Source organism: Thermobia domestica, chromosome 18 (genome assembly GCF_964235325.1).
Source record: "Thermobia domestica chromosome 18, izTheDome1.hap1.1, whole genome shotgun sequence".
NCBI lineage: Eukaryota > Metazoa > Arthropoda > Insecta > Zygentoma > Lepismatidae > Thermobia > Thermobia domestica.
In genome coordinates, this window is record NC_137471.1 from 132,181,838 (window position 1) to 132,209,249 (window position 27,412).

General features: G+C 35.9%; 1 protein-coding gene across 3 annotated transcripts in view; it reads right to left on the reverse strand.

Moving 5' to 3' along the window:
* Top2 (DNA topoisomerase 2) overlaps positions 1-27,412 on the reverse strand; it is a 144,651-nt gene that overhangs the window by 51,851 nt on the left and 65,388 nt on the right. For all 3 annotated transcript variants that reach the window (XM_081746017.1, XM_081746018.1, XM_081746016.1), the window contains exons 14-19: positions 26,923-27,170; positions 22,225-22,456; positions 13,222-13,418; positions 11,706-11,841; positions 8,787-8,944; positions 4,883-5,024 (exon numbers count right to left, since the gene is read on the reverse strand). In XM_081746017.1, coding sequence (XP_081602143.1) covers positions 4,883-5,024; positions 8,787-8,944; positions 11,706-11,841; positions 13,222-13,418; positions 22,225-22,456; positions 26,923-27,170 — 1,113 coding nt within the window. The remainder of the gene's footprint in view (positions 1-4,882; positions 5,025-8,786; positions 8,945-11,705; positions 11,842-13,221; positions 13,419-22,224; positions 22,457-26,922; positions 27,171-27,412) is intronic.

Below are 27,412 nucleotides of genomic sequence, written 5' to 3' on the forward strand. Positions count from 1 at the left end.
TTCTGCTTCCAACGATTTCTTGATTACAAGTACTGTCCTTGTAAGTTTTAAAAATAATGTGATGCATGTATCCAAAAGTTAAAATATTACAGAAAACTTAGTTCCATCTTCACCTACCAAATTGCCATTATATTTTTTATGAAAAAATGATTTTTTAAATTCTCAGTTCATGGTTTCATTACATTACCCCACCAACTGGAAGAAAAATTCCTGAACAGTACCTTTAGCGTATGTCATTAGTTTTTAAATTCTCAGTTCATGGTTTCATTACACTATAGTACATATCTCATAAATGTAAGCGAATTATTGAATTCTGTTTTCTGCAACAGATAGCTGGAACAATTATCTCGGTCGAGTTAACCCTTTCAGACCTGAGTTTTTGTTTACTCTCCGGTGTTATTGTTATTTTGAATTATTATTCTTTATGACTTAACAAATGAAATACAACCGTCAATTCGTTTGCGGATGTCATATTTAGAGAATTATGGACGAAACATTTTGCGTGCATTAGGGTTGAAATACGTATGTAAAATAAAAATGGGATTAATCGAACACATCATTGTGATCTATATAGTTTAGAAACTCAAAATACATCACTAAAACAAAAGGAAAATTTATTGCAAATAGCTTGTTTCGCCAAGAATAAAACAGCCTACGTGGGTGAGCTTTGTCCATTGTGATAGCTCCTGCAAGTAGTCTACAAGAAATGTGCATTGCTTCCTGACAACAGATTAAAATACCACAAAAATAGTGGAAAATGATTTAGAAAAGTTCAAAGAATTCTGACATAAAAACCCAGCCATTTAGAATCCTCCAGAGTAATTATATTAAGCGTAAAACTTAATGTACACAAATGTGACCACCAGGTCTGAAAGGGTTAAGTAGTTAACGTCTTAATGGGAAACGGTGTCTATCCGTATCCTACACATGGAAAGATTTTGCGCGATCTTCTCTACTGTCTTTACCAACTTATTTATAATATGATGCTGATTACAATACGCAATTACATTAATACTGTTACATATTACATATTACATATTACATTAATACACCTCCTCGTCTGAAGCGAAGCGATGGGCTCCTTGGTGCTCCTTCGAATGCGGGAACAGCTGAAAGTCGTTTGAAGCGAGACCCAGGTTGTGGGGAAGATAGTCGATGATGTCCCTGCGAAACTGCTTTAACAGCGTAGTGATCTTATGGGCTAAATGCGACACCATTCTGTTACATGTTGAGGAGACATTACAGTCTCTCAGTTCGCAAGACCAGTTTTCCAAACAAGTCACCATTTGTGTTTACATACAACTAGCGCCGTTTGTGACGGGTGGCTGAAACTGCACAGGTGTCAACTCCATGTATTAAAATTACCACATATTCCTCATTCCTCTATAACAGACAAAACTGCAGAAATATCGGCCCTGTAACCTTAGTTTCTGATCTTACCTCGTAATACGTTTTTGAAGACAATTCCTTTCCGGTGTCCGTGTTGAGTAATGACTCATAATTTATGCTATGCCGCAAGTAGAAAAAGGTTACGGAATACTGGTCTAGAGGAAACAAGTCACCACAAAATAAAAGCACAATGATGAATTCATTATTGAGAATAATGGAATTCCCCGTTACTTGTCCATATTTCAATATCAGAAGCATTACAATTTAAGCTACTTTTTCATCAACTATGTTACAAAATTCATGCCAATTATTATTCAAATTACTCACAAAATTTACTCATTCACTCCAGGCCAGTCTTTTGAAACTACTCTGAATTAAATCTTCAACTAGATACACACAAAGAAACTCTTATATAACATCAAACATTTATCAGTATATTAATTTTACTTCAACATTTCAAGCACTATTTGTAGGAATGTACCATGCATATGAAACAAACATACATACAGTATTTTTTACATATTTTTTCTTGCTTACCATTCCTGAGTCCTTGAAACGAGAAAATAAACAATAAAACAAAAATAAACATGTGGGATGGTATAGACTACTAATGTAACTTGACTTTACATATAAATAATTAATACTTTCCAAGTTTATAAAACAAGAAATATACCTATTTATTTCCATATTTCAAATCTTCACTTTGAGGTCCACTTTCTTTCACAATAATACTCGTGAATGATTGTTCTACACTCTGTACATATTCATGATTACTTCTGACTAAAGCTTTCAAGATATCTACAACTAAGTTTTATTATCATCAAAATTATAGTAATTCGTTTTTTACCTTTTACAATTATATTATTTGTTAATGTAGTGCGATGGTGTTATTCAACCAAAATATACACCAACCCTTCATTTTCAGTCTTGAATTCTTACCGCAAACATTTTAAGTTATTCTCTGCGACGTGAAACTAAAGTTATATTCTATTCTACCATACTAAACCAAACATCAAGCAAAATCAGAAACGAATTGAAGAGTTCAAAAACATGTGGATATTCGTGTTACGAAGGAAGTGTACGTTATGAAGTATTTAACGTAACAGGGACACGGCCCAATCATAAATGTAATGATGATAATTACAACTCGTAGCTTCTGTAGAAAGGGAAACTTTACGATGTTACCTTGTACTGTTCATCAAACTGTTTATCAAACGAGGTGGAATGATCACGTTTGTAAAATCTTTACAGATATCAAGTAGTTTTACTTTCTTTGTGTTTACTTCTTTACAGAAAATCTTAAATATTCATTAGAACAGTGATCGCCAGCTCGCGGGGACATTTTCGGTAGATCGCGTTAACGCCCCGGCTGGCAAGCGGTAAAAGTCGCTAAACCTAGGGTATCGATTTCCAGAAAAGCTTGCTGATGACAAAAGATTCCCATCCTTCTCATTAAAGTTACTGTCTGATTAAAAAAAAAAAAAATCTGTTATTACATTTGTTCTTTATTACTAACTATAATTTAATTTATTTCTTATGTACAATTCAATTTCAGTTTCCTTTTGTTATATACAGTTTAATTAAAATTGGTTTCATATTTACTAGAAATGTAAATTTATAGGCAATAAACAAATGTAAGATTAAAAAAAAAAAAAAAAAATCCTAGTTCTTTTGGTTGGTAGCTCGCAGTAGGATTTAAAAACTATACGGTAGCTTAGAAGCTTCATAACTTTGGTGACCACAGCATTAGAAAGTATGTCATGTACACTCATGTCCAAAATTATTGTCGCATATCTATAAATATGTTGTTGTAGAAATATAATTTGATAACGAATTCGCCCGAAAAGTATGTGTATAATCGGCAAAGACATGTATGTGGCAAATTTCATGTCAAAAGAGCAGTAAATAAAAAGGAATGAAACGAAAATAAAACTTTGTTCTCCATTTAGCAACATTTTGTTTTACTCATTCTAATTTTCGTATTTATAATTCTTTTCCTATGAAATTTACCACAAACATACACTTCCCGATTATACACATAGTATCAGTATTAAAAGTACTTTGCAAAAGCATTATCAAATTATATTCTCACAAGAAAACAGCTATAGATATGCGACAATCATTTTGGACATGAGAGTACATCCAAATGTTGCCACCAGATTATGTGCGCCGAGTGGTGGCTCTGAGCATGCCCGAAGTTTAGTCAAAACTGACAATGTTCTGAAATGGAGGAGACGAATTGCGAAAAGCGTGAGTACGTCAAAAGTATCAGTTTTCCGCGGCAGAAATGTATGGCAACAGCGGTTCAGTTATAACTGGAAGTTTGCGAAGAAGTACCTTTAAAAATAAACAAATAAAATTAAATGGCACTTTTCTTGAGTACCTTTAAAAAATACAATTCGCAATAGACGGTCATCGAATATAGGCCGGGGCCACCTGTCAACTTCGTTATGAATAAAGATACAAAAAAGGAAACAGTACAGATGTTGGAAATAGGTCGTTTTTAGTCTAAGATGCCATTTGCCCTTTACACTGATAAAGCACCCAATATTTAAAACGCAACGATGCCAGTTCAGCAGATTGCTTCCTTGGGCCCTTGCTATTAAGTAATTTTAGTAGTAAGAGATTGAAAATTTCTATTGTTTTAATACATTATAAACATATGGTGAATTAATATTTTACTTATAATTACCAATGACTACTTTATTGGTTGAAGAAAAAAACGAAAATAAAAGTCTGACTCGAATGGGAATCGAACCCGGGATTCTTTGCACTTGAGTCTCAGGTTCTTCTCACTCTGCCACGCCGTCACTTGATAACTTTTGCGCGTCTTACGATATATGCGGCGAGTAGAAAATTTTAAGACTTTTTTTTTCGGTTATTTTTGCCCATTGCGCTCTCCCAGTTTGTAATATTAACTCTTTAAATGTGCACTACCACCTCGCAAAAAATGGACCCGAAGTTCACTTACCAAGTCTGCCTTCTCCTTGTTAGAGATAGCGATCTAGAAAGTACAGAGATGGCACAGGTCTTCAATACGTAGTTGCTCGGTTCACACACATAGATGGCGCTTGTGTTCAAGATGTGAGCATTGTGCTGCGTGCGTTTAATAGAACAAGTGGCAGTTCTCGACTAAAACCTGGAGTGTTATTCAAACCGCGAACGGGTCGACATGCTATTCATGTACGGTCGTGCAGATGGCAATGGGCGTGAAGCTGTACGACTCCATCACGAGCGCTTTCCTAACAGACTTCAACCATCATATAGGATGTTTGCAGCAATTTAGTGGCGTGTGTGCAACGAAGACCGTATTACCTGTCTATATGGATGCTGGTCGACCCCGTCGTGTATGAATACGTTATTGATGAACTTATGTTGGAAAGAACTCGAAACCTTCAATGTCTGAATTTTACTTGATTACTATCTTCTTACCGTAGACTTTGCTCTAGAATAATGAATGTTACTATAAAAGAAATACGAAACAGTAACTTACCAGAACAGCATCTTTATTCTGTTTCAACTTCCACGCTTTGACGGGATCGGAGTCGTAGCCTTTGGCTACTAATTCTTCGATCATTAGTTTCTTTCTCTTATTTTCTACAACCAATATTCCATCACATTTTTCCAATATGAACCTGTACAAAAACAAAGCAGAAATTTGTTAATGGACCACTCGCGATTTTCGTCTGCATGTTAGATATTAGTACTTATCCTTCCTTTACGTTAGCTCCTTTAATCACTGATTAAATATTCAACTTTGACTAATACATCAACTTCGTCTTATCTAAGTACATCGTTCCTTCCATTTCGCACATTTTTAAACCACCTAATAGTACGATGAACCAATATTTTACATATAAATTTAAGAAGTTTTACTGCCGAATTCATATGTATGGGCAAAGTGAAGGAGAGAAAGTCGGAATAGGACGTAGTAAGCATGGATAAAGCAAGAGAATTCAAATAATTTTACCTACATTTGCTAAAATGATTGGCACCGTTGTCCACAGGGAACGGTAATTTAATGAAACAAACGGAACTACTAGCGAAGCAGATACCTTACCATTAACTGTGTAGTTTTGTAATGACTTGATAAAAGTTTTGGTTCACTGGTTTGCAACCCGTAGAAGAAAGTAACATTCAGGAATGTAATAAGATTGTTCTTATCGGATGTGGGTTATTTAGCATGTACTATGAACTGTATGCTTTGTGCTGCAAACCAAGAGTGGAAAGTCTGAACGGATTCTATAAAAAGCCCCATCCCCTATCAAGATGTGGCCGAAAAAAAACACGTACCGTACATGCGCATGTACAACATGCGCCTGGAAAACCCTTGAAATTGGAACATTGTTTTACGCCTGATCATGTGCTCGTGTTTTTTTAAAAAACATTGCGTGTTCAGTCCCTGGAAACGGAAAAACACAGGTAAACAAGGAAGAAGTGAACACCTAGTTTGTACCTGGAAAACCCATGTTTTGTACCTATAACCGAACGCAACATCTGTGGACTGCATGTTTTGCAACTGATCTTAACGTGTTTTCTCTTCAACAGCAGGTGATCATCCGCTGAACATTGCATGTAAAAGGAAGAAGACCAGTGCTATTCTAGCATTGTTCGAGAGCACTGAACATGCAATGTACAGGAATCGCAAACGTGCAGTGAGAGGGGAACTGGAAATAGGCGGTTCAGACGATACGAACACTACATTTTTCGATTAGTTAACACTGAATGCACAGGTCCCCTGTACATTGCCTGTAGTAAATGAGAAACCTGTACTGTTCACTAAAACAGTGCAGGTGCTGTACACTGAACCTTTTCAGTTTTGGTACTTCTGTCCCTCCTTCCACTGTACCTGGATCCGGTACAGGCCTATTACACATTCCTTTACAAGAACTGTGCCTACACTGTCTTTCTAAGAAATTTTCTTTCGTAATTCCACCCCAACTAATGTGTTCGAAATCCCTTTTTGCACAAAATACCACTTTCATCCTTACAGAAAACTATAGGTGACTAATTTCACTATAGTTTTCTATAAGGATGAAAGTGATACAATGTATGTGTTGGTACCGTTACATACGCAGACACGTTTTCACTAAATACCACGTGCTACACATAAACTTACATTCGCTGATCTGCACATGTCTGCAGCCTGCAACATTTTCTTCTGAACATTGCATGTACATGCGCGTCGCACAAGTACTGATCAGTCAATGTACAGTGCACACATGTGATTTCATGTCAGAACAAGAATTATTACATTCAAAAACAGGTGTTGTTTCCCGGATAAGTGCCTGTTTCTGTTCCAAACCATTTACTTTACACGTAACACCTGTAGCACATGAGCAAAACATGCGAAAACGCACTGTACATTGACTGTTTTCTCAAAAGTTTTCATGAGGGCAATTATGGGATATGGCATAATACCGTATATACCTTTTGGTGCGAACGAAATGCCCACTTTGACGTCTAGTGAGAAACTAACCTCGCCAGTACAGCATATGGATAGACTAAGATCTGGGTTTTAACCTCACAAACTGTACATCTACAGCAAATAGGCTGGGACACTCAGACAGATAGTTGTGCGTTGTTGAATAGGGTCATATCAAAGTGCAGCGTCCAAAATAAACACAATTATGAGGACTTTTCTTTACGACATTTCAAACTGGGTTATTTTCAGTAGTCGCAATGGGTGGCAAGATGAGCATCGTGCGTTTGGCATGGAGGAGTATACTCGTAATGGTGGTTTTGTAATTACTACTCAGCGGACTTGGTGATTACTACTCATTTCGCATTAGGTTCGGACTTGGCTGACATGATTCTGTTCCGGATAGAAAAAACTGTTCAAGTTTGGGTATCAAACTTTAGAGCAACAGGTTCTGCACTGAGAAAAAAATCGCCTGGTCGACCTCGGACTGTAACAATGCCGTAAAATGTGGCGCGTGTGAGAGCGTCCATCCAGCAATCTCCAATAATATTATATATATATATATATATATTAGTGCAGAACCTGTTGCTCTACTTCAATACATTTTTTATCCGTAACAGAATCATGGCGGCCAAGTCCGAACCGAATGCGAAATGCCCACTAACTTGTAAGTAGTAATCACCGAAGCACCATTACGAATAAACTTCTCCACAACAAATGCATGATGCTTACTACGTCACGCCACTGCGACTTCTGAAAATGGCTACTATACCACTATCGATCGATAACCCCTTCGCCACCGTATCTCCATCACAACTCACACAGTGTCCTCTTCAAATGCAGGTCTTTTTGCCGGACCCTGTATAATATGACCCCAAGTATTAGAGATGATTTATTAGAGACGATTTAGAATTTAAAAACAGCATAAAATATTACTGTAAAAATACTACAAAGGGGAAACATCAATGTAAAGCTCTTTTCAAGGTTTAAATCCTAGTCTTTATTACACTCCGTATTCAATATTGAGTACCTCGTGGAATAGTAATGAAAAAACATTAACTGAAAATTTAAGGTGTTTATCAAATCAAACCATAACAGAACATGTTACCATTACCTAAAACATCTGACCTTGAGTCACGCAACAGTATGGCACAGTCGTGGCTCACCTAGCGTGATATAAAATAACCTTTACAAAATGTAAAGGGCAAGAATGATGTCATAACACGAGTAGCTTTACGAAACTGTTTTTGAACAAAAATATCGTACTGAATTCGAATCAATACAGTACTTTCAAAATTTATTTATATGATTTTAAAGCGATTACCTTTCCTCAACAACACTAACACATGTCGCTGCTTGCGATTTGCAACGGATTTTTCGAGCATCTATACTTTATTTGATACAACTTGTGCTTTCTGACAGTTGTTTTTTTCTGTTTTTAACTTCCTGCACGTGGTCATAACAATCAAGCAAGAATAACTATTTCTATGGGAACAACACGTTCAGCCATTATAGTAGCTCACTTCTCTCGCTCCGCAATGGTAACCATTCTACCCTTTCCGTACGTTGCAAATTTGAATATAAACAAATGCACATTGTTTTAGTCGAATGTCAACTTGAGTAGTGGACCTGCAGGTTATTGAGTGCATTCTTTTTAGTTCTCTTTTGTCATTTAATTTTATAAAACTGAGATTTACTTGCAGTGGATGATTTCGTGTTACAATATCCGACGCAAAAGCTGGTAGCACAGCATTAAACAACACTTGTTGCGTGCAGCAAGCTATCAAAAAGGACAAGTAGTTATCAACTGCAGTGTAACTGTCTGACTTGAGGTACCGTACACATTTAATAATGTTGTACAAATAGATATTACAAAGTACACTTTCTTTCCCTGAAATTCAATGTATTCAATATATCTAGAAATAAAATTATTAAATGACACATTTGAAAAATAACTTTATTTCATTTATTTTACCTTGCTTGGTTTGAGAGTTTTGATGCTTCGGCTTGGAGCATGCCTTCCAAATAAGCTTTTCTTTTCTCATAGTACTTCAACCGTAACTCAAAGAACTCCTTCAGAATATCTTCAACAGAATCGAATCGTCTCAAACAGCCGTTGTGATCGAACAACACCTTGAAAAGATTTAGAAAATATAAAAGTCACAGAACATTTTTACAACATACTGAGTTTGTAACAAGTAATAGTTTGATAAAGCAACTCCTTCAATAGATGTTATTACTAAGAATATTAACAGATCAGTGAATATGAAACAATTTTTCATGAGTAAACGAAGGATTAAAAATAAATAAACAATTAGTGAATAACTCATAAGTTCAAACTGTAATATCATATGAAATGAAATGAAGTCGAAGTTTTACGTCCCACGGTTACCAGCTAACCCAGAGACGGTGATGATGAGAAATGAATGAAATGGTGAAACGAAGAAGAAAACGGGAGAATCCTTGAAAATCCACGCACACGGTGCTTTTCCACCACAAAACACACTTGGCGTAAGATGGGATAGAACCAGACTCCATGTTCCACAGGTGAACTCTCTATCACTGAGCTACCATGGCCCTGTAGTATCATAATCTCAGAAAAATACTTCGGTTCACGAAAACGAAAACTTCCAGTAAAGTATACAAAATGTAATAACAACAATCCTTTTTTGAAGACTGATAACTGGTGACGAAAACTGGATTGTTTACAATGTGGTGCGCAAACTGTCTTGGTCCCGATGTGATCACTTACCTCAAACAGCATCGAAAGGAGGCATTCATCAAAGGAAAGGTTATCCTGGCAGTGTGATGGTGTTTTAAGGTTGGTTTAAAGGGACAGGTTTTGCCGATAGATGGCACTACAGTCTTCGTATCTCTCCCATGTATTCTTTTACCGTTCACGAAAATTCACGATTTCTCTTACAAATTTCAACCTACAGACTACAAATTTTTAGAAAAGGAACTTAATGATCTATCGAAGGCAGTAATCCGAGCCAATTTTTTTATTTAGAATTTTCTTCATTATTGAAATGGCTTGATTGTTGAAATGGATATCCAAACCTTTAAGAATGGAACTGTTTCAAAAGTGAAGAAAATTCTAAATAAAAACTCGGCACGGATTGTTCCCTTCAATAGGTTATGAAGTTCCTTCTCTAAAAATCTCAAGTCTCTAGGTTGAAATTTGTAAGAAAAATTGTAAATTTTCGTGAAAGGTAAAAAATACAGAGTGTTGATTAATTCGTGTGTCAATTTCATTTGTCCACTGTGCAAAAGTGGTATAAGGTAAAGCCGTGGAATTTGGTGTAACTTTAGACGAAGGACATAAGTTTTGTTTCGCCATAGAAGCTTGTCACTTCGCCATAGAAGCTTGTCACTCGTACTGAAGGTTGAAGAGATATAGGGTCAAAGATCAAATTTTGATTTTTTTCCTTATGGGATTTCAATGTTAAATTCTGAAAGAGCCTGAAAATACGTAAATCGATGTGATAACAAAGAAAAAGCTGTATGGCATGATTCTATGTCGCAAGCCAACTAAATATGCGTCAATTAAGTGTCAAGGTCAGAGGTCACTGTCAGATCAAGGTCACAGGTCACCTTGAGAACCCATTTGAATACTCTGAAAACAACGCAATGTCCGTACCTCATCATGTCAAATGGGTTCTCAAGGTGACCTGTGACCTTGATCTGACAGTGACCTCTGACCTTGACACTTAATTGACGCATATTTAGTTGGCTTGCGACATAGAATCATGCCATACAGCTTTTTCTTTGTTATCACATCGATTTACGTATTTTCAGGCTCTTTCAGAATTTAACATTGAAATCCCATAAGGAAAAAATCAAAATTTGATCTTTGACCCTATATCTCTTCAACCTTCAGTACAAGTGACAAGCTTCTATGGCGAAACAAAACTTATGTCCTTCGTCTAAAGTTACACCAAATTCCACGGCTTTACCTCATACCACTTTTGCACAGTGGACAAATGAAATTGACACACGAATTAATCAACACTCTGTACATGGGAAAGATACGAAGACTGTAGTGACATCTATTGGCAAAACTTGTCCCTTTACACTAACCTTAAGGATATGTTTCCCGAGCCCCTGCCAAGGAACCGATCAATCAATTAGAACGGATATTACCGGTAATTGGACAGTCTGAACGACTCTATCATCCAGGAAATGCAGATCCCGTTAGACGTAAAGGGATTCTATTCCATCACAACACCAAATCAATCCTAATTTCGGTCATCCTTCTAAAATTGAAGCTTAGATGGGATGTTGCAATACCCACCACACTCGTTTGACCTTGAGCAGTCGGACTTACATTTATTTTACTCTTAGAACTCCTTGCATGATATAATGTTCAATTCAGATGAAACTGTAAATCAGCACTGTGCTCACTCTTCCGCCGACACGAACAGGTCCTTCTATGAATGAACAATTATAAGCCTACTGAAAGATAGCAAAAGGTTATTTAACAAAACGGGGAACTTTATTTATTTATTTATTTTAAATCTTGAGATGCCCTAAATTTTCAAATAGATTAAACAAAAAACTAAAATTTTGTACGATATAAATATCGAGAAGGGGAGATTGTCTCACATACTTCTTGTACAACCAGATTAACAGTGTGGTTAAACATAAAGTTTTTTTTTTTTTCCTCAAATTACACTACGCCAGCTTATTACGTATCCCAACCCTATAGGTTAAACGAAAGCTTACAATATTACGTTTATTGTTCAGTGGTAATGCGTTCAGATTTGAATGTATCCTACTGGAGACTGAACCCAAGACCCCGTGCACCCAAGGCATGCGTGATAGCCACTAGACCAGCAGAGAGGGCTCAAATAAGAAAGGGATCATTTATATCTATAATGGCTATATTACGTACCATGGAAGATGTTGAGATGGATGTTTGAAGCTTGAACACTTTATGCAAACCTTCATCTTCACACTTCATCAACTTGTCTTCGGACATCGTCACAACGAATCTTACTGTGGTATCCGTGTTGTACTCTTTGTAGTCGCTTAAAAGAAAAACAAAAAATGTGTCAAAATAATAAATACAATTAAATTACATTAAAAGTAACTTATGCGCACCAGAAATAGAATGTGCAACGAAAATAGACACAGACTGCCAATATTGCATGCAAGTCAAACAAATTAAATGTACTACGAAATAAAGTTTAATATGATAACAGGGTGTCTACTAAATGTTCATTTTCAAATTCCAGGTTTTATTGTAACTCTAACATACTGTAACTGGAACATACTCTCTGTTAGTGCTAGGTTTATCATTTAATGACAACAATTTATTATATCCATCAATCATGTAATGAACTTCAGCTTTCTCAGTAATTAAAAATTGATGGTGGAGTGTACCCACATTTGTGTAACGCAAAAACAGCAACTTCTTTCATTCCCCATTGCATTTTGAAAATGAAATTTCTACGTTTTACGTCCCACGTTTATGCTGGCTAGGCTAAAGGGGACGGTGATGATGAGAAGTGAATGAAATGGTGGAAGGGAACGGGAGAACTCCGAGAAAGCCCACCACACGGTGTTTGTCCACCACAAAGTTCACTTGGCGTGAGCTTGGATCGAACCAGTGACCCCATGCACCAGAAGTGAACGCTCTACCACTGAGTCCCCTCCCCCATTGCACCTTGAATCTATACAGAAACACAATGGCATTGTGAGACGCCAATATTGTGTGTCGGTATCAAGCATGTGCCAGGTAGAACAAAGAAACTGATTCCAAAAATATCAAAATGGGAAATTTTCAAAGCCCTCGGACCTTTATATCGTAAAATGAACAGAAAAAATCTAAAAAAAATATCAAATGAATGCAAACAAAGTATGATGGTCTAGCGTTGAAACTTGAGGAGCAAAAAAATGTAAACAACCACCAAAATTTACCTTCCATTTTCAAGCGTAGCATTTCGTTTCTATTACTCTCTCTACGTAATACAGTATGATTCACTACTGAGTACAAAACTCAAAGACAAGTCAACACGAACCTATGTTTGAATTCTCGTAATTTAGGTGACAGGCTTCCAAAATCGTGGCGAAATAAACTTACGAATTGGATATTACCAAACCATTAACTGTAGAGATGATCCACTACCTTATTCAAAATGTTATAATGTAAAGTTATGTAATGACGACACAAGCGTTCCCAAAACAGCGTAAGGGAATCCAGGTTCCAGAGTTTGGACGATGGTCTCCGGTTTGCTGTGATAGTGAGCTACTTCCCAGTCCATCCCTCGACCAACCACAAATCTAGTTACCACTAATACACAGTAGTGGTATTTATTCTTTAGACTCTTATGAATCGTCTTATTTAAAAATGGTTCTTTACAATACTTCTCGTGCAATAACAGAACTTACACCTAAAAAATACTTACTTGATAAGGGCTGGAGTTTTATCCCCGTGAAGCATTGGTTCTAAAACACTTTCTTTGTACGCTTGTGTCCATGTTCCAATAGGAAGTTCTGTAATTTCTAACTTATTATTATCAATAATAGCGACTTCTCCATTAATGAGGTATCTTTGGTGACCAAGTTCTTCGATCGTTCCTTTGAAATTCTTGTACCAAGGTTTCTGTCCAAAAGAGAAAACAATATTTCTAAAAAAATTAAACAAACAAATAAGCCTCTCATTCACAGAAATTAATTATGGCTAATAAATAGTAAAGAAAAAATATTTAACAAAACGTTATAAGGCTTACAAATTGTGGAAATACAGTTTTTCGTTATATTTATTTATATGATTTGCCCCTCCACTTCCCTGAATAAGGGAGTAAACTTCAATATTTTTGCCAAGTAATGGTCAAATGCAACAATTAAGATAGAATTTCCACCAAAGTTAACGTGAATTTAGCGGAAAACCTCGTTGCACTATCCATATTAGATGTCTACTGTCGATCAACGATAACAAAACCTGTTTATCTTTCAATGAAGATTCATCTCAGTTGTACACCTTTCATCGTGAATCATCCTATCATATGCGGACCGATATGTAACTCTTCATAATGCATTTTACATGCAGCTTATTTCGTAAATGTTACCAATAACCGGATATTAGACGAAATGTCTATTTCTTAATGTTCGAGATATGATAAAAATGTACAAATTCGGGGATTTATGCTTAAATTAAAGCAAAATTTACTTTGCCTATTTCGCTCTATATTGTCTATATCATGAATGGGCTATCACTAGGAAATTGTCACAGCGCAATTTCCTCCAAGCCAATATCCGAAGTGGCTGGGAACTGCTATAATCCCAGATCTTAAACTAAGAAAAGATTTGTGATAGATACAATAGAACATTTTACACAAAAGTGTACATTTTCAAACGGCAAAATACAATCCCAAATACAGGTGTAAAACCTAATGGCCGAGTTAAGCATATTAGGAGAATAGCAATTAATTATTGCGAAAAAGTAATTGAAAATTAATTTTGATCCAAGGTGACAAGAGTCAAGAGCCTCATTTTAAAGAATAATTGCATATACTGTGATGAGGAAATATATATATATATTTTTGGTAACTTCCTGTATATTGGACGTCTTCATTGCAACTTCCGCAAAAATGGGTCCTGAGTACATGTCAGTTAACTCCATAAAAGCAGTGAAGAGTCGGAGATATTCACTATCTTCTTTAATGCCGTTTTCTTTGCAAGGAGGGAGAGCTGTGGATGTCCCAAGGTTCTGTAGAAAGACTGACCGACTGGTCACAGCTTCAAGTCCCTTATCTGTCTTAAATTTAGTCTATCTTCTTGGTTGTTCGGAGCTAAAAGTTTTGGCTTCAAACTAGTACGTGAAGATTGGTGGCCCAATATCTCATCCCCATAGGCACGAGAAACGGCAATTCATTAAGACGGTGACTGCTAATGTCTTGTTTAGTAACACATACCGGCAGATCAACTTAACGCCTTACGGGCGTAATTTTTGGAAAATTTTCTTGTAGGAGTGGCGTTGCCCGTATTATTACGCATGTAATTTTCTAGGCGCATGGTAATTATTATTATTATTATTATTATTATTATTATGCGTTGAAAAACGTCACCCAAAACAGTATTAAATTACTCAGGGGTAACGCCACTTTCAAGCTACATAAGTTTTTGCATAATAATAATAATAAAGTTTAAGAAAATGCCAAAAAATAACGCCACCGAGGCAACACTTTTGTTCAGAAATTACGCAGCTGATACAAGATACGGAAGCCCGTGTATTTACGGGTTACGTACGTAAGGGGCTAAACACTCGCAGAAGTCAAGAGTTCTGACACTAGGACTTAGATGCGTCCTGTATCTACACAGTTCAGGATTAGAATCCTAGAAACATCTCTTTCCTTTCCTTGATTGTTTCCTTAACAAAGCATTCACATGGGCTTGGAGAATTTTTTTAAAATTAGCCTTTGGAAGACCAAGAGAAAATCACGAGTCTATTCATTTTTCTTCTAAAGTCTGAATTACATATATGTCTATTTAGAACCTTTTCACCTTAGATCAGAATTATTGTATCTTTTAAGAATGCAAGAGAAACGAATTCGCTCATGAAATCAGTGCTTACAAGCAAACATTTGTAAAGTAGAATCATGAAAATCCCTTCTGAATAGTGTTCTGTTTTTTCTTTAGAGATACAAAAGGAAGCAAAAAAAGAAAAAGAAAAAAGAAAGAAAGAAAAGCCAATATGAGCGGATGAGTTTGTCTGGAAAGTTTCCACCTGTTTTAGAGTTAATTTCTATTTCCTGATTTATAAAATTTAATTATTAAAATAAAAGTAATTGGAGGTTCCACTACAATCCAACTAGACTCTAGAGTTGTGAAGAACAAGTAAATTAATACGAAGTTAATAAAAATCAAAATATTACACAGAAATACTCAAACTGAAAGAAGTGTATATTATATATATAATGTGTACACTATCTGGCCATTCGTCACCAGACACCCGTAACTAGTACGTTAATCCGGTTTCAGCAGTCTATCAGTATCGTGTGGGGCCACCTTTCGCCGCAATTACGTCCGCAACCCTTTTAGGAAGACTTACCACCAACTTGCGATAGGATTTGACGAGAATCTTGCTCCATTCCCTTTGCAAAGCGGCGAACAACACTCTAGTGTTTTTTGGGCGGCATGGCCTGGTTCTCAAGTGGCGCTCCAACTCGTCCCAAAGATGCTCAATAGGGTTGATATCAGGACTTTGGGCTGGCCAATCAAGTTTTTGCACACCCATGTCCTCGAACCACGTGTTTATAACACCTGCAGTATGACATGGAGCATTGTCTTGCTGAAACAGATATGGACCAATGCCGAATTGTGCCCACAGTGTCGGTAGCGCATAATTGTCCAGGACCGTTTGGTATGTATTGGCATTCATGTTTTCCGGCACTAAACAAGAGGGCCAAGACCATACCACGAGAAGCACAACACCACCATGAGGCCACCTCCGCCGGATTTCACTGTAGGTGCGATACACTGTTTTAAACATCTTTCTCCGGGCATACGCCACACCCACACACGTCCATCGGACCGCCACATCTAGTAGCGCGCTTCATCACTCCATAGGACGTATTTCCATTGCTCAAGAGTCCAATGGCGGTGTTCCTTGCAGCACTGTAAACGACGGGCTGTGATAAGCCTTGTGAACTGCAGCACGACCATGGAAACTAAGTGCGATGATCTCCTGGCGGAAAAAACGATCACTTGCAACACTACCGGAAGCCGATCGAAACTCTCTGTGCCACCATCTGTAGCGACGCCTTCCGATTTGACTTCACCACACGTTTTAAGCTGCGACGGTCACGATCTGTTAATATTGTCGGTTTAGTTGGTCTGGGTCGGCATGTCATGGCCCCCTCCCGCTTCCACTTCACGAGAACATCGCTCACTGTCGATCGGGGTATCTGAAATTTGTTGGAAATCTCAAGGGTCGAATGCCCAAACCTGTGGGCTCCAGTGATCATTCCTCTTTCCTCTTCTTCAAGTTCACGTCGTCTGTCCATATTGCCTGCTGTAGCTAATGTGAGTATAATCTCCTGCGGCAACACCTTTTATAGCTAGTCTCACGTGCACAGACGATCCCAAGCACTTTTGGAGGAGTGTCCGGTTACGAATGGCAAGATAGTATATATATATATATATATATATATATATATATATATATATATGCTTAAATAATGCAATAAATATAAAATACTATGTAAAGCTAACGTACGTGATAAACTTCAACGAAATTCATCCATTTTATTAAAATTTAAAAACTAGAAAGAATTAAAATTGTAAAATTTAAAAAACAGAGTTATGGAAAATAATCTAATAATAATAATAATAATAATATTTACAAAGCTGAATGAATATCACGATGGAAGAATATAAATTAATCTTGAACATCCATCGAAAATCGAAAGATCAGGTGTCAGCCTAGTAAGTAGCATTAAATTTCATTCAACGAGATGTCTTGGTGGGCTTGAGGGCTCTCTATGAATATAGAATTCATATCCCCGATACACCAATATTATTCTAGCAGGCGTTTGAAACTGTGATATGTAACTATGAATACATTCACTGTTTCTTCGCTGCTGCAAACACCTGAAACGTCCAACATCGACAAACGAAAACAACATACTTCATACTTAAATTACACTGGAAAACTATATTTGTTGTTGTTGGAGTTCGTCCCTTTCACGACAGAGGCTGTATGTGACGTGCACTCTCCAAAGCAGAATGTTTTTCAACTTTCTATCACGACTTATAAAAAAAAAAAAAAAAAAAAAAAAAAATCAAACTTTCTGCAAGCATTTTAATCATGGCGCAGTGAAATTATACCATAAAATTTTCAAGCACATAAAAGCAAAAATGTTTTTACAACTGTATTTTCTAAACTTTTTTTATTTATTAGCTTTTTATTTATGGAGAAATACACAGGGAACTTAAAGAGATGTATAACTGAATAAGTAACCAATCAAGAAATCACCACATCTATTTATGCAAAGAGAATTACATGTACTTTTTTATTTTATCTTAAAACATGGAATGAATCATTTAAATCTCCCTGAATCCTTCGTACAATTTTGAATGTCATCTCTTTTTTTCATTAATTTCTCTCCCGAAATAGGGTTGAAATGATGATTGTGGTTGACTACCATATTTCTGACAGAAATTTTCAAAGATTTCTTGTTTCCCTTGTAACCAGCAGGTGGTCCATTTATCTGCATGTAAGCCAACGTATTAGTTGTGCCAATCTCTTCAAACGAAAAATTACTGACTGCAGGGCGGTTGGTCATAAGAATCCCAGCTTTCACAAATCGTCTTGAGGTAGACATTTTCTAAGTATGACAGTCGCATTATAACCACAACGGCAGCGCTACCAAGCACCGTGTAATAGCTCAGTAGGCATCCCGCCACTGGGCAGCTGTCTGCTGAAGTTTTGATTTGCTGCATGCACTGCAGCATTAGCGACTGTAGCGCTCGTATTAGCGACTGTACATATCGCTTATTTTTGCCATTGGCACCTCTTAAGTTTATCGGTATACTGTCATGACTAGGGCCCGGATAATTATTTAATTACATATTTTTGTAGGGGTTATATTTTTATACCAAATCTGGGTAATAATGTCATTTGTGACCCATAGTGCCTAAAAACACCCATTTGAAAGTACATATATTTACATATTTTACACTTATGTACATATAATTACATATTTTACTGATGAGCACATAATTTTACATATTTCTTGGTATTTTCATGTTTTGTAGGGATTTTTCGTACAAAAACTGTTCAACAATAGACTTTGAAAAGAAGAAAACACTCACCTCTCTTTGAATTTAAAGTGCTTGCTTTATTTTTAATTTTTATTTATTTACTTATTTATTTATTTATTGTTTCACTGCGTTTCACCCTTTTAAAATAGTATTGAAGCGTACTTTGGCGGATTGGTAGAGAGAGTTGGAAACAACCTGATTTGATTAGCAATCGTACACTCTCGGTCGCGGTAGTAGCGCTCACATCCTTACGTGAGATTAATAATTCAATCGAATTACTATCGCGACGCGGCTTTACGGTTGTCTATCGTGTTTTTGTCGCAAACTCGCCCCACTAATATTTTCCTTCGGCGAAAAATATTAAATCAGATGGGGAAGTTTGGATTCACGCAATTGGTAAGGCTGGACTCTTGATTTACAAAAGTGAAGCGCCTGCCGCCACAACGCATACCGTAGGGAAAGTGTGACCTATTTTATTGAATATTTAATCTCCTGTGCTGTCAGCAAATCCTATTTCTAAAATGCCAAAGGACAAAACCCCGTTGTCAATAAGACTTAAGCATTTCACGGAAGAGTTTGAGCATTTTTCCACAGATGGAAAAGTGCTTTATTGCCAGGTTTGTGAGAAGGGTGTCTCATGCGCTCAAGATTCTCAAGTTGTGTAACACATATTCACAGCACGCCATCAGACCCGAGCTTCAAAACCTAAACCACAAAAGCAGTTGCTAGTAACTTAATCTTAAGCTCAAAGTAGTCCAGGGCCACGGAAGTCTCAGTTTTCAAGTGATCTGTGCCGTGCTAAGGTATGTGCTGATACCCCTATTTGGAAACTAAACAATACAGTACTTCGTGAATTTCTGCAACAATACACATACCAAACAGTTCCAGATGAATCTACAATCAGAAAGCATTACGTGCCTGATTTATATGTGAAAACAATGAACTCTATTCGTGGGGAAATCGGTGATGGTCCTATTGTGGTGTCAATTGACGAAATAACTGATGTAGAGGGGCGACATGTTGGTAATGTTGTAATAGGTTTGTTGAAAGATAATGAAGTCAGCTAGCCTATCCTGTTAACTAGTGATTTGTTGCCGCGATGCAACCATAAAGCCATTGCAAAACTCTTTAATGATGTTATGGGACTTTTGTGGCCTGATGGTATCAAGCATAACAATGTCTTCCTTCTAGTGACTGATGCAGCACCGTACATGTGCAAAGCTGCAGAAGCCTTGCAAGTGTTGTATCCGAAGCTGTTACATCTAACTTGTCTTGCCCACGCATTTCATCGTGTTGCAAAATTTGTTCGTTCTAGATTTTCACAAGTGGGTGCATTAATTTTAAATACAAAGAAGGTATTTTTGAAGGCTCTCAGTAGAGTTGAGAAATTTAAAGAACTGTTCCCTGAACTATCTCTTCCTCCTCAGCCGGTACTAACGAGGTGGGGAAGCTAGATTGATGCTGTGTGTTACTATGTTACGGACTTTGATGCAGTGAAACAAGTGCTACATTTTCATTCTGAAGATGCATCTTCCATAGAAATAGCGAAACAAATGTTGATGACGGGAAGTTGAAGCATGATATTTCCTACATTCAGAGCAATTTTTCATGTCTCAGTAGTACTATTTAATCCTTGGAGAAATCATCATCTACCCTTTCAGACAATCTTGAAATTGTTCGCTCAACAGTAGCTTCTCTGGTAGGTGTGAAAGGACCGGTTAGGGATGCATTGAATACGAAGATAGCTTTCGTTTTGGAGAAAAATCCAGGCTATAAGACAATTTATGTATTGGTGGAGTTGTAAGTGAAGCTAAATCCATGTCGTGGCTATTGAACACGCACCTTCTGATTTGTGCAAGTTTAAGTATGCACCAATTAATTCGCGTAATGTCGAACGATCGTTCAGTCAATAAAAAGCTCTGTTGCGTGATACCAGGAGAGATTTAGTGTTTGAAAATTTGAAACACATTGTCGTTCCTTACTGTTACGGAGACCGACTGTTGAAATAGTGAAAAGATTAATTGAGAATGTTTTGTTCTTCACGATATTTTTTACTAAAATGTTTTGAGTGTGTAATGTACGGGAAGATTCTATAACGCTGGACACTCATTAGATGTACAATGGCATAAACAAAGTTTTCGTAAAAAATCCTTCCTCAATAAGGTTAATTAAGATTAATTAGAGATTAGAGAGGTTAGGCTATGTTATGGTAGGTTACTATCTGTTGTACAGGTAGGCGGGCCAGTGTTCTAGAATTCTCCCGTAATGTACAGCTGAACGAGCTTTGGATGATTTCTGAAAGTATAAATGTGCAGCAAGACTTTGTGTGAAGTGAAACGACCATTTAGTGCATATAAACTCTTTTATATGCAATAACAAGATAAGTTTTCTGACTGAAAATTTGAAACTCATTCTGTTTCTTAGTGTTGCAGAGATCATGCTGGAAAAGTAACAGGTAGTAAACATTGTAATTGAATAAATATTGTATTTACCAAATCAAATGTAGAAAACGTAATAGAAAATGCTGGTATTTTCATTTTACATATTTTGCTCTTTTGCAAGGGTTTTATTACATATTATTGAGATTTTATGAACATATATATGTACATATTTTCATTGTTTTTAGTACATAATTATCCGTTCCCTAGTCATGACTATCACACGCTGAATTGTTCTGAATCGTGTTTTATTTACGGAGAAGAAAATCTGCAACCGTAATTTTTATTTACGGAGTAGACAATATTTCGGAGGCAGTAATTTTAGTCTATACGGGGTTAATATATATATCTCCGGCGTTTGTTTCATGGCCAAATGATAATGAAAAACGAAAGATAAACATTTCTTCAGTCCAAGACGAATCTTTATTGTTTGGAGTATTTTGCCCAATGAACACTATATCAATGACACTATAATAGTGTGTGCAATGAATTTGCTTATTCAGGATGTCTACTAAAATTCCAAAATGAAATTTCGTGACTTTTTCGTGACCTTTTCTTTACCAAATCACAAAATTTCCTAACATTTTCAAGAGCGAATTTCGGTGCGAATTAGGCCGAATTTTCATCCATGCGATAGAAACGTACTTTGCTTGCGATTTGGTAGCGTCTAAAGCCGACCACAGACATTTTTGGTGGTGAATTTTGACGTTTTATAGAAGAAAATTTTCCAATCTGTACTTACATTTGTAGTTTTAAAAAAATCGTGACCCAAAAGCTAAATTTCGTGACTTTCATGACCGTTTTCTGATTTCGTGACTTTCGTTACCGATAGACAGCCTGTTATTACATACTGCATGCAAAAAGAAAGAAAACACTGATCATACATGAATTAGGAACTCCAACCGGAAGTAAACTCAAATCTTGCAAACGGTGCGAGATATTGAAAAAATAATCAAAAAAAAATCTACCCCTTTATGATACCCCTTGTTGATTTTTATCAAGACGTCTTTCACTTGTGTCTGTAAAGGAACATGTACAGATGTGAGGAATGACGAGGAGATCCATGCTCATATATGAATGATGCGCTGTGTAGAGAGTGCAGGTTCGGCTAGTTTATAGTATACTTTTATATAACTGTTTTACGTGCTTTTATTAGAAAAATTGAAACTGTTAATAACAATTTAAGGAACTTGAGACAATACATACCATACGACTGGGTTCCTCGTGGTCCAGCATTTTTATTATACATTGAGCAATTTCTCGAGGATTGAAGTTAGGAATCTTTGTCATCCATCCTGTACCAATACCATCAGCGCCGTTTACCAATACCATTGGTATCACAGGAATGTACCATTCAGGCTCGATTCTTTGATTATCATCATATAAATGCCTAAGGAGTGCATCATCGTTTGGATGGAATATGTGCCTTGCAAGAGGACTGGAATTGAAAAACGAGATTTATATAACAACTTCAGACAACTTTTCATTTAATAGTTTTAGCAATTAATATTTTGAGACACAATGACAAAATTATGTTTAAAAAGCAATTAAAATTAATGTGTTTATACAGCGTAATCACGGTGATACGACAAATCTGACTGGGCATTTTGCGAATAAGATATTGGTTAATACTCATTTCCAGTAAGAATGAAATTGAATCTTAAAGTTTTACGTCCCATGGTTATGCCGGCTGGGCTAAAGGAGACATGATGATGAGAAATGAAATGGTAGAATGAAGAAAGTGAAAGGAAACGGGAGAACCCCGAGAAAACCCACGCACATGGTGTTTGTCCACCACAAAGTTCACTTGGCACGAGCTGGGATAGAACCAAGGACCTCATGCACCGGAGTTGAATGCTCTACTATCACTGAGACACTGCAGCATCCATTAAAACTGTATGTAATCTAATAATCAAAAGGTTCAATCTATTTCAAAACCCAATATCCCTGCATTTTTAAAATACACCCAATTTACAGAAAACAAGTCCACATATAATGTATACAACATTTTCAATACGGTAGTTTACGTTATTAATATGATGTATAACACAACATGAATTAAAAATTGAAAATTTCCAGCAAGTCTCCGAAAAAATTCTACGTACACACGAATTACCCTGTGAATCGAGTAAATAATTTGGAAATAAAGCATGCAAACAATTTCTGTTTTCATTGTGTTCAACAAACTTACAATTATTCTTTTATTTTGTAGTTACTCTTGTATTCAACATTTTTATCGAATTACTTTTGCACTTTGGGATAGGTGTCAAGAAATATTTAATTACTGCTGGCCACTGCTTTACAAGTCGTCTACCTCCAGGCTCCAAGGTTAACCAACCATCTAGAAGATACATGCTTGATGAATCTATGACTGGGTAGTTTTTAAGATCATCTTGGTTAGAAGAAACGCTCCATCTTACAGGCCAATCATAAAAATATTCGGAAAGTGATATTCGAATCAGAATCTCCTAGTTTATCATTGGGTTCAGACCACGCGAAAAATTTTAACTGCTGTTTAACTGATGATGTGATTTTAATAGGGGATGATAGGAGAGCAATAGAAAGAAATGCAGAGGTCTTATTAAACGCTTGCAGGAACTTGGGTTTAGAAGTAAATGCACAGAGAACTAAATATATGGAAGCCCGTCGAAATCTTAATACTTCAAATCATGGATGTGTTAAAATATCAAACAATACTTTCGATAAAGTGGACACTTTCAAATACCTAGGATCAATATTAACAGACCAAAACCATGTTTACTAAGAAATTAAATGTCGACTAAAAGCAGGGAATTAATGTTATTATTGTAGAACTAAATAAATTAATACATATGTAGAATAATAATAGTAGTAATAGCAAAATAATAGCAGCAGTAGTCTATATAGCAATAATATGGGAAGGGGATGATATGTTATCTTTTGTTTCACTCGCAGAAATAAATTTTCTGAAATATCTTTCTTCTCAAGCAAATTAAGAAATAGGATATGTATAGACTTAGTCATTTATTGGGGGAAAAAATCTTTTCTGAGCGCAACGGTATTTATGATTTCGGACAAATTACAAATAATCCAGAAACTTGCAGTGGTGCTACTCTGATCAAGAGAACGTAAACTATATTATGCATCCACTGAAAAAAATGTCAGGTTTTACACATTACTTTTACTAATCTTAAGTATATTAACATTAGTATTTGTTTCGATACCAATAAATCTATGTTGTTTTCAGAAAAACAATTTTATTAAATTCAAATGTAGAATCTGATTAACAAATTTCTGTACAATCCATAAGAGGATAAATAACTAACTAACTACTAATACCCTTAACCTAAACTAGCCTATCCTACCTAACTTAACTTAACTAACCTAACCTAACCTAATCATGTTACTCAGTTCATAATTTTACAGATCCTACTACAGATGCAATTATTTATATTGTGGAAATACATTTTTCACCATGGACCAAGACTTATCAATTTATTATTATCTTTCTGAATTAATACATATATACTATTCAGACTGGTATCTTATTTTAAAGTAGCAAATGAGACGTTTCCTATGCTATTTTTATATTCTGCATAATGGATTTACAGATTATCAGTCAATTTATCACCAATTATAGCTTTCTTGAATGACCCGATTAGAGTTTCAGTAGGTAACACAGATGATCTATGCAATGATTAATATGTATAATTTTTATTTAATGTTAAGTATGATATTCAATGCTACCTTTCCATTTTTCTGCAATAATCAGTCATTATCTTAATTAACTTTGATTCCAATGCGCCAGCGATCAAGTTTAACAAAGGTACCATAGTATAGGATTTATAATTTGAAAATTGCGTTAATAGGCCTAATATTGGTAGCAGAAAACAAGTGAGGACACGCTCCCTTCATAGTTGGTTCAAATGTATGTGACGAACGCAAGTACTTAATTACTCATAAAAGATCATGATTAACACAATTCTCTACAGAAACACATATTTAAGATGAATAGTTTTTAAAAGTTATTGGTTTCAGTTTATTTAATAACTGTTCAGTGAAAAACAGGTTCATAGTGCAAATGGCGTCCCTCACAACTTCTGACATTGAAGTTAATTATTTGTAATTAAAATGATATTACCTGCATACTGTGTATTATATTTACAATCCTAATTGCTTATGAAGACGAATCTGGTGTAAATTTGCATATGGAAAGTCCAACTTTCCCCAATTACAACACAATTTGCAAGCATCCAGATATAACTTTAAACTCCCACTATTTACATCATCATCGGAAAACTTCGTGCCCTCTCGGGAATCGACCAGTAGTCTCATTAATGAACCGGAATTTTAAACAATTTAGAGCTCATTAATCTTATGCTTAAATTCTTTCATCATTAAGAGAAAGCTATTTTCACTCTTATTCTTAATTACCTTGTTTTATTTTGTGAAATTTTAATAATTTTTCCTGTTCCCGTATTTCAAGATGGCGTCACGCGCTAACTTCCTTTCTATGAAACAGATAAAATGTTGCAATGTTTACATTCCGAAATATTACGAAGTAGAGCAAAATAACCTATTTGAAGTTAATAAATGTAATAAATGTCTTACATTGTATATTATCATCTCAAAATTTCCCATTTTACTCCATAAAACTGCGAGTGATATATGTGAATTACAAATATAGGCCTACTCGAATACTTTCGTTTACATTGTATTTAGCTGTTCGTTATGCACTTATCTACTGTCCTACATCGTTCTGCTTTCATTTTTCTATGGAATAGCATATTACATTCCTTTTTAAATCATGATGCCATTCCTAATTTTTTAGTGTTTATATCCAATATGCCAAGAATTTGCATACATATGGTATTCTACTATTTCCGATCACTTCATAACTATACAATACTTGGCTATTTAAACACATTCAGACTCATTACGCACTATTAACCGTAAATGTAGTAAACGTAATTAATCTAAATTGAATTAATTTACAAACAAACGAAATGAAACTGCACTTTTACTGTGCACTCAGGTATCCATGTACCGCTCGTAGCGCATAAAATAGCCAAATTCAACAACACACTTGTATATCAATACCTAAGAAACCGCAATGCTATGACTTGCTGAAAAGCAGGTCATAACATTATTCAGTTCAAAATCTTTGGTCGTCGCAACATTGTCGAGGAATTTGAAGCCTAAAATATATAAAACGATAATCATGCCTGTTATTCTGTATGGTTGCGAAACATTGTCACTTACCAAAAGGGGAGAACGTACACTGAAAATATTTGAGAAAATCCTGAGATGAATATTTGGACCCGAAAGGAACGGGAATAGGGTATAGTGGAAACTTCATAACGAGGAACTGAGTAAGTTATACCATTTATCAAACATTGTTAGGGTCATCAAATTTAGGAGGCTTAGGTGGGCAGGTCATGTAAACAGAACGAAAGAAAGCAGGAACGCTTTTAAAGTTTTAATTGGGCATCCAATTCGGTAAACGACCATTAGGAAAAACTAGGCGCAGATGGGAGGACAATATTAAGATTGATCTCGCAGAAATAAGAATACAAAGTAGAAACTGGATCCAGTTGGCTAAGAATGGAAGTCAATGGAGAACATTCATGAATGCGACATTGAACCTCCGGGTTCCATAGGCCATAGAGTTAGTTAGTTTAATAACTGAAAATTCTTTGTTTAATGATTCAAAGAGCTTGAAATACTAACTTTAGTGGCAGTTTTTCCTCCATACATATTTATATCACCCATAATCCCTTCAGTCACCGAAGACTACCTTATCATGAACAATACAATAAAAAATAATAACAACGAAGAAAGTAACAATTAAGCTGTGCACTGAATCTACTAGACACCTACTTGTTACCTTTAAATTCTTTTAGTATATAATTATGAATTCCATACCTGAGCATTGTGAAAATATATCGAGGACTGGCAGCGTCTTTTCCTCCTTGTAATCTGGTACCGAATTGACCTATGGGTTGCAAGATATTGATGTTGTTACTGCCGACGTAATTTTGTGCTAAATTGATTATAGTTGACATCAGTGACTGTTCACCATGATGATACGCTGAATGTTCCGCAACCGATCCAGCCAATTGAGCTACCTTAATTTCTCTTTTGTCGTTTCTCTTCAGACAAGTGTATAAAACCTGTATAACAGAATATGGAATTTAAATTACACACATTGAAACCTTACACTTTTAAGTAATCCATCACTAAAACAACATATGAGAAAGTTTATATAATATACATACCATCATTTCAAGACAGAAAGAATGAATAATAAAAGGGTCATAAAACAACTGGACATTCACCATCCTCCAAGTTAATTATACAAAACCCAGCGAAATTGAACCTGAAAGGGTCTAGCTACAGTGGAGTTTTGGATTGG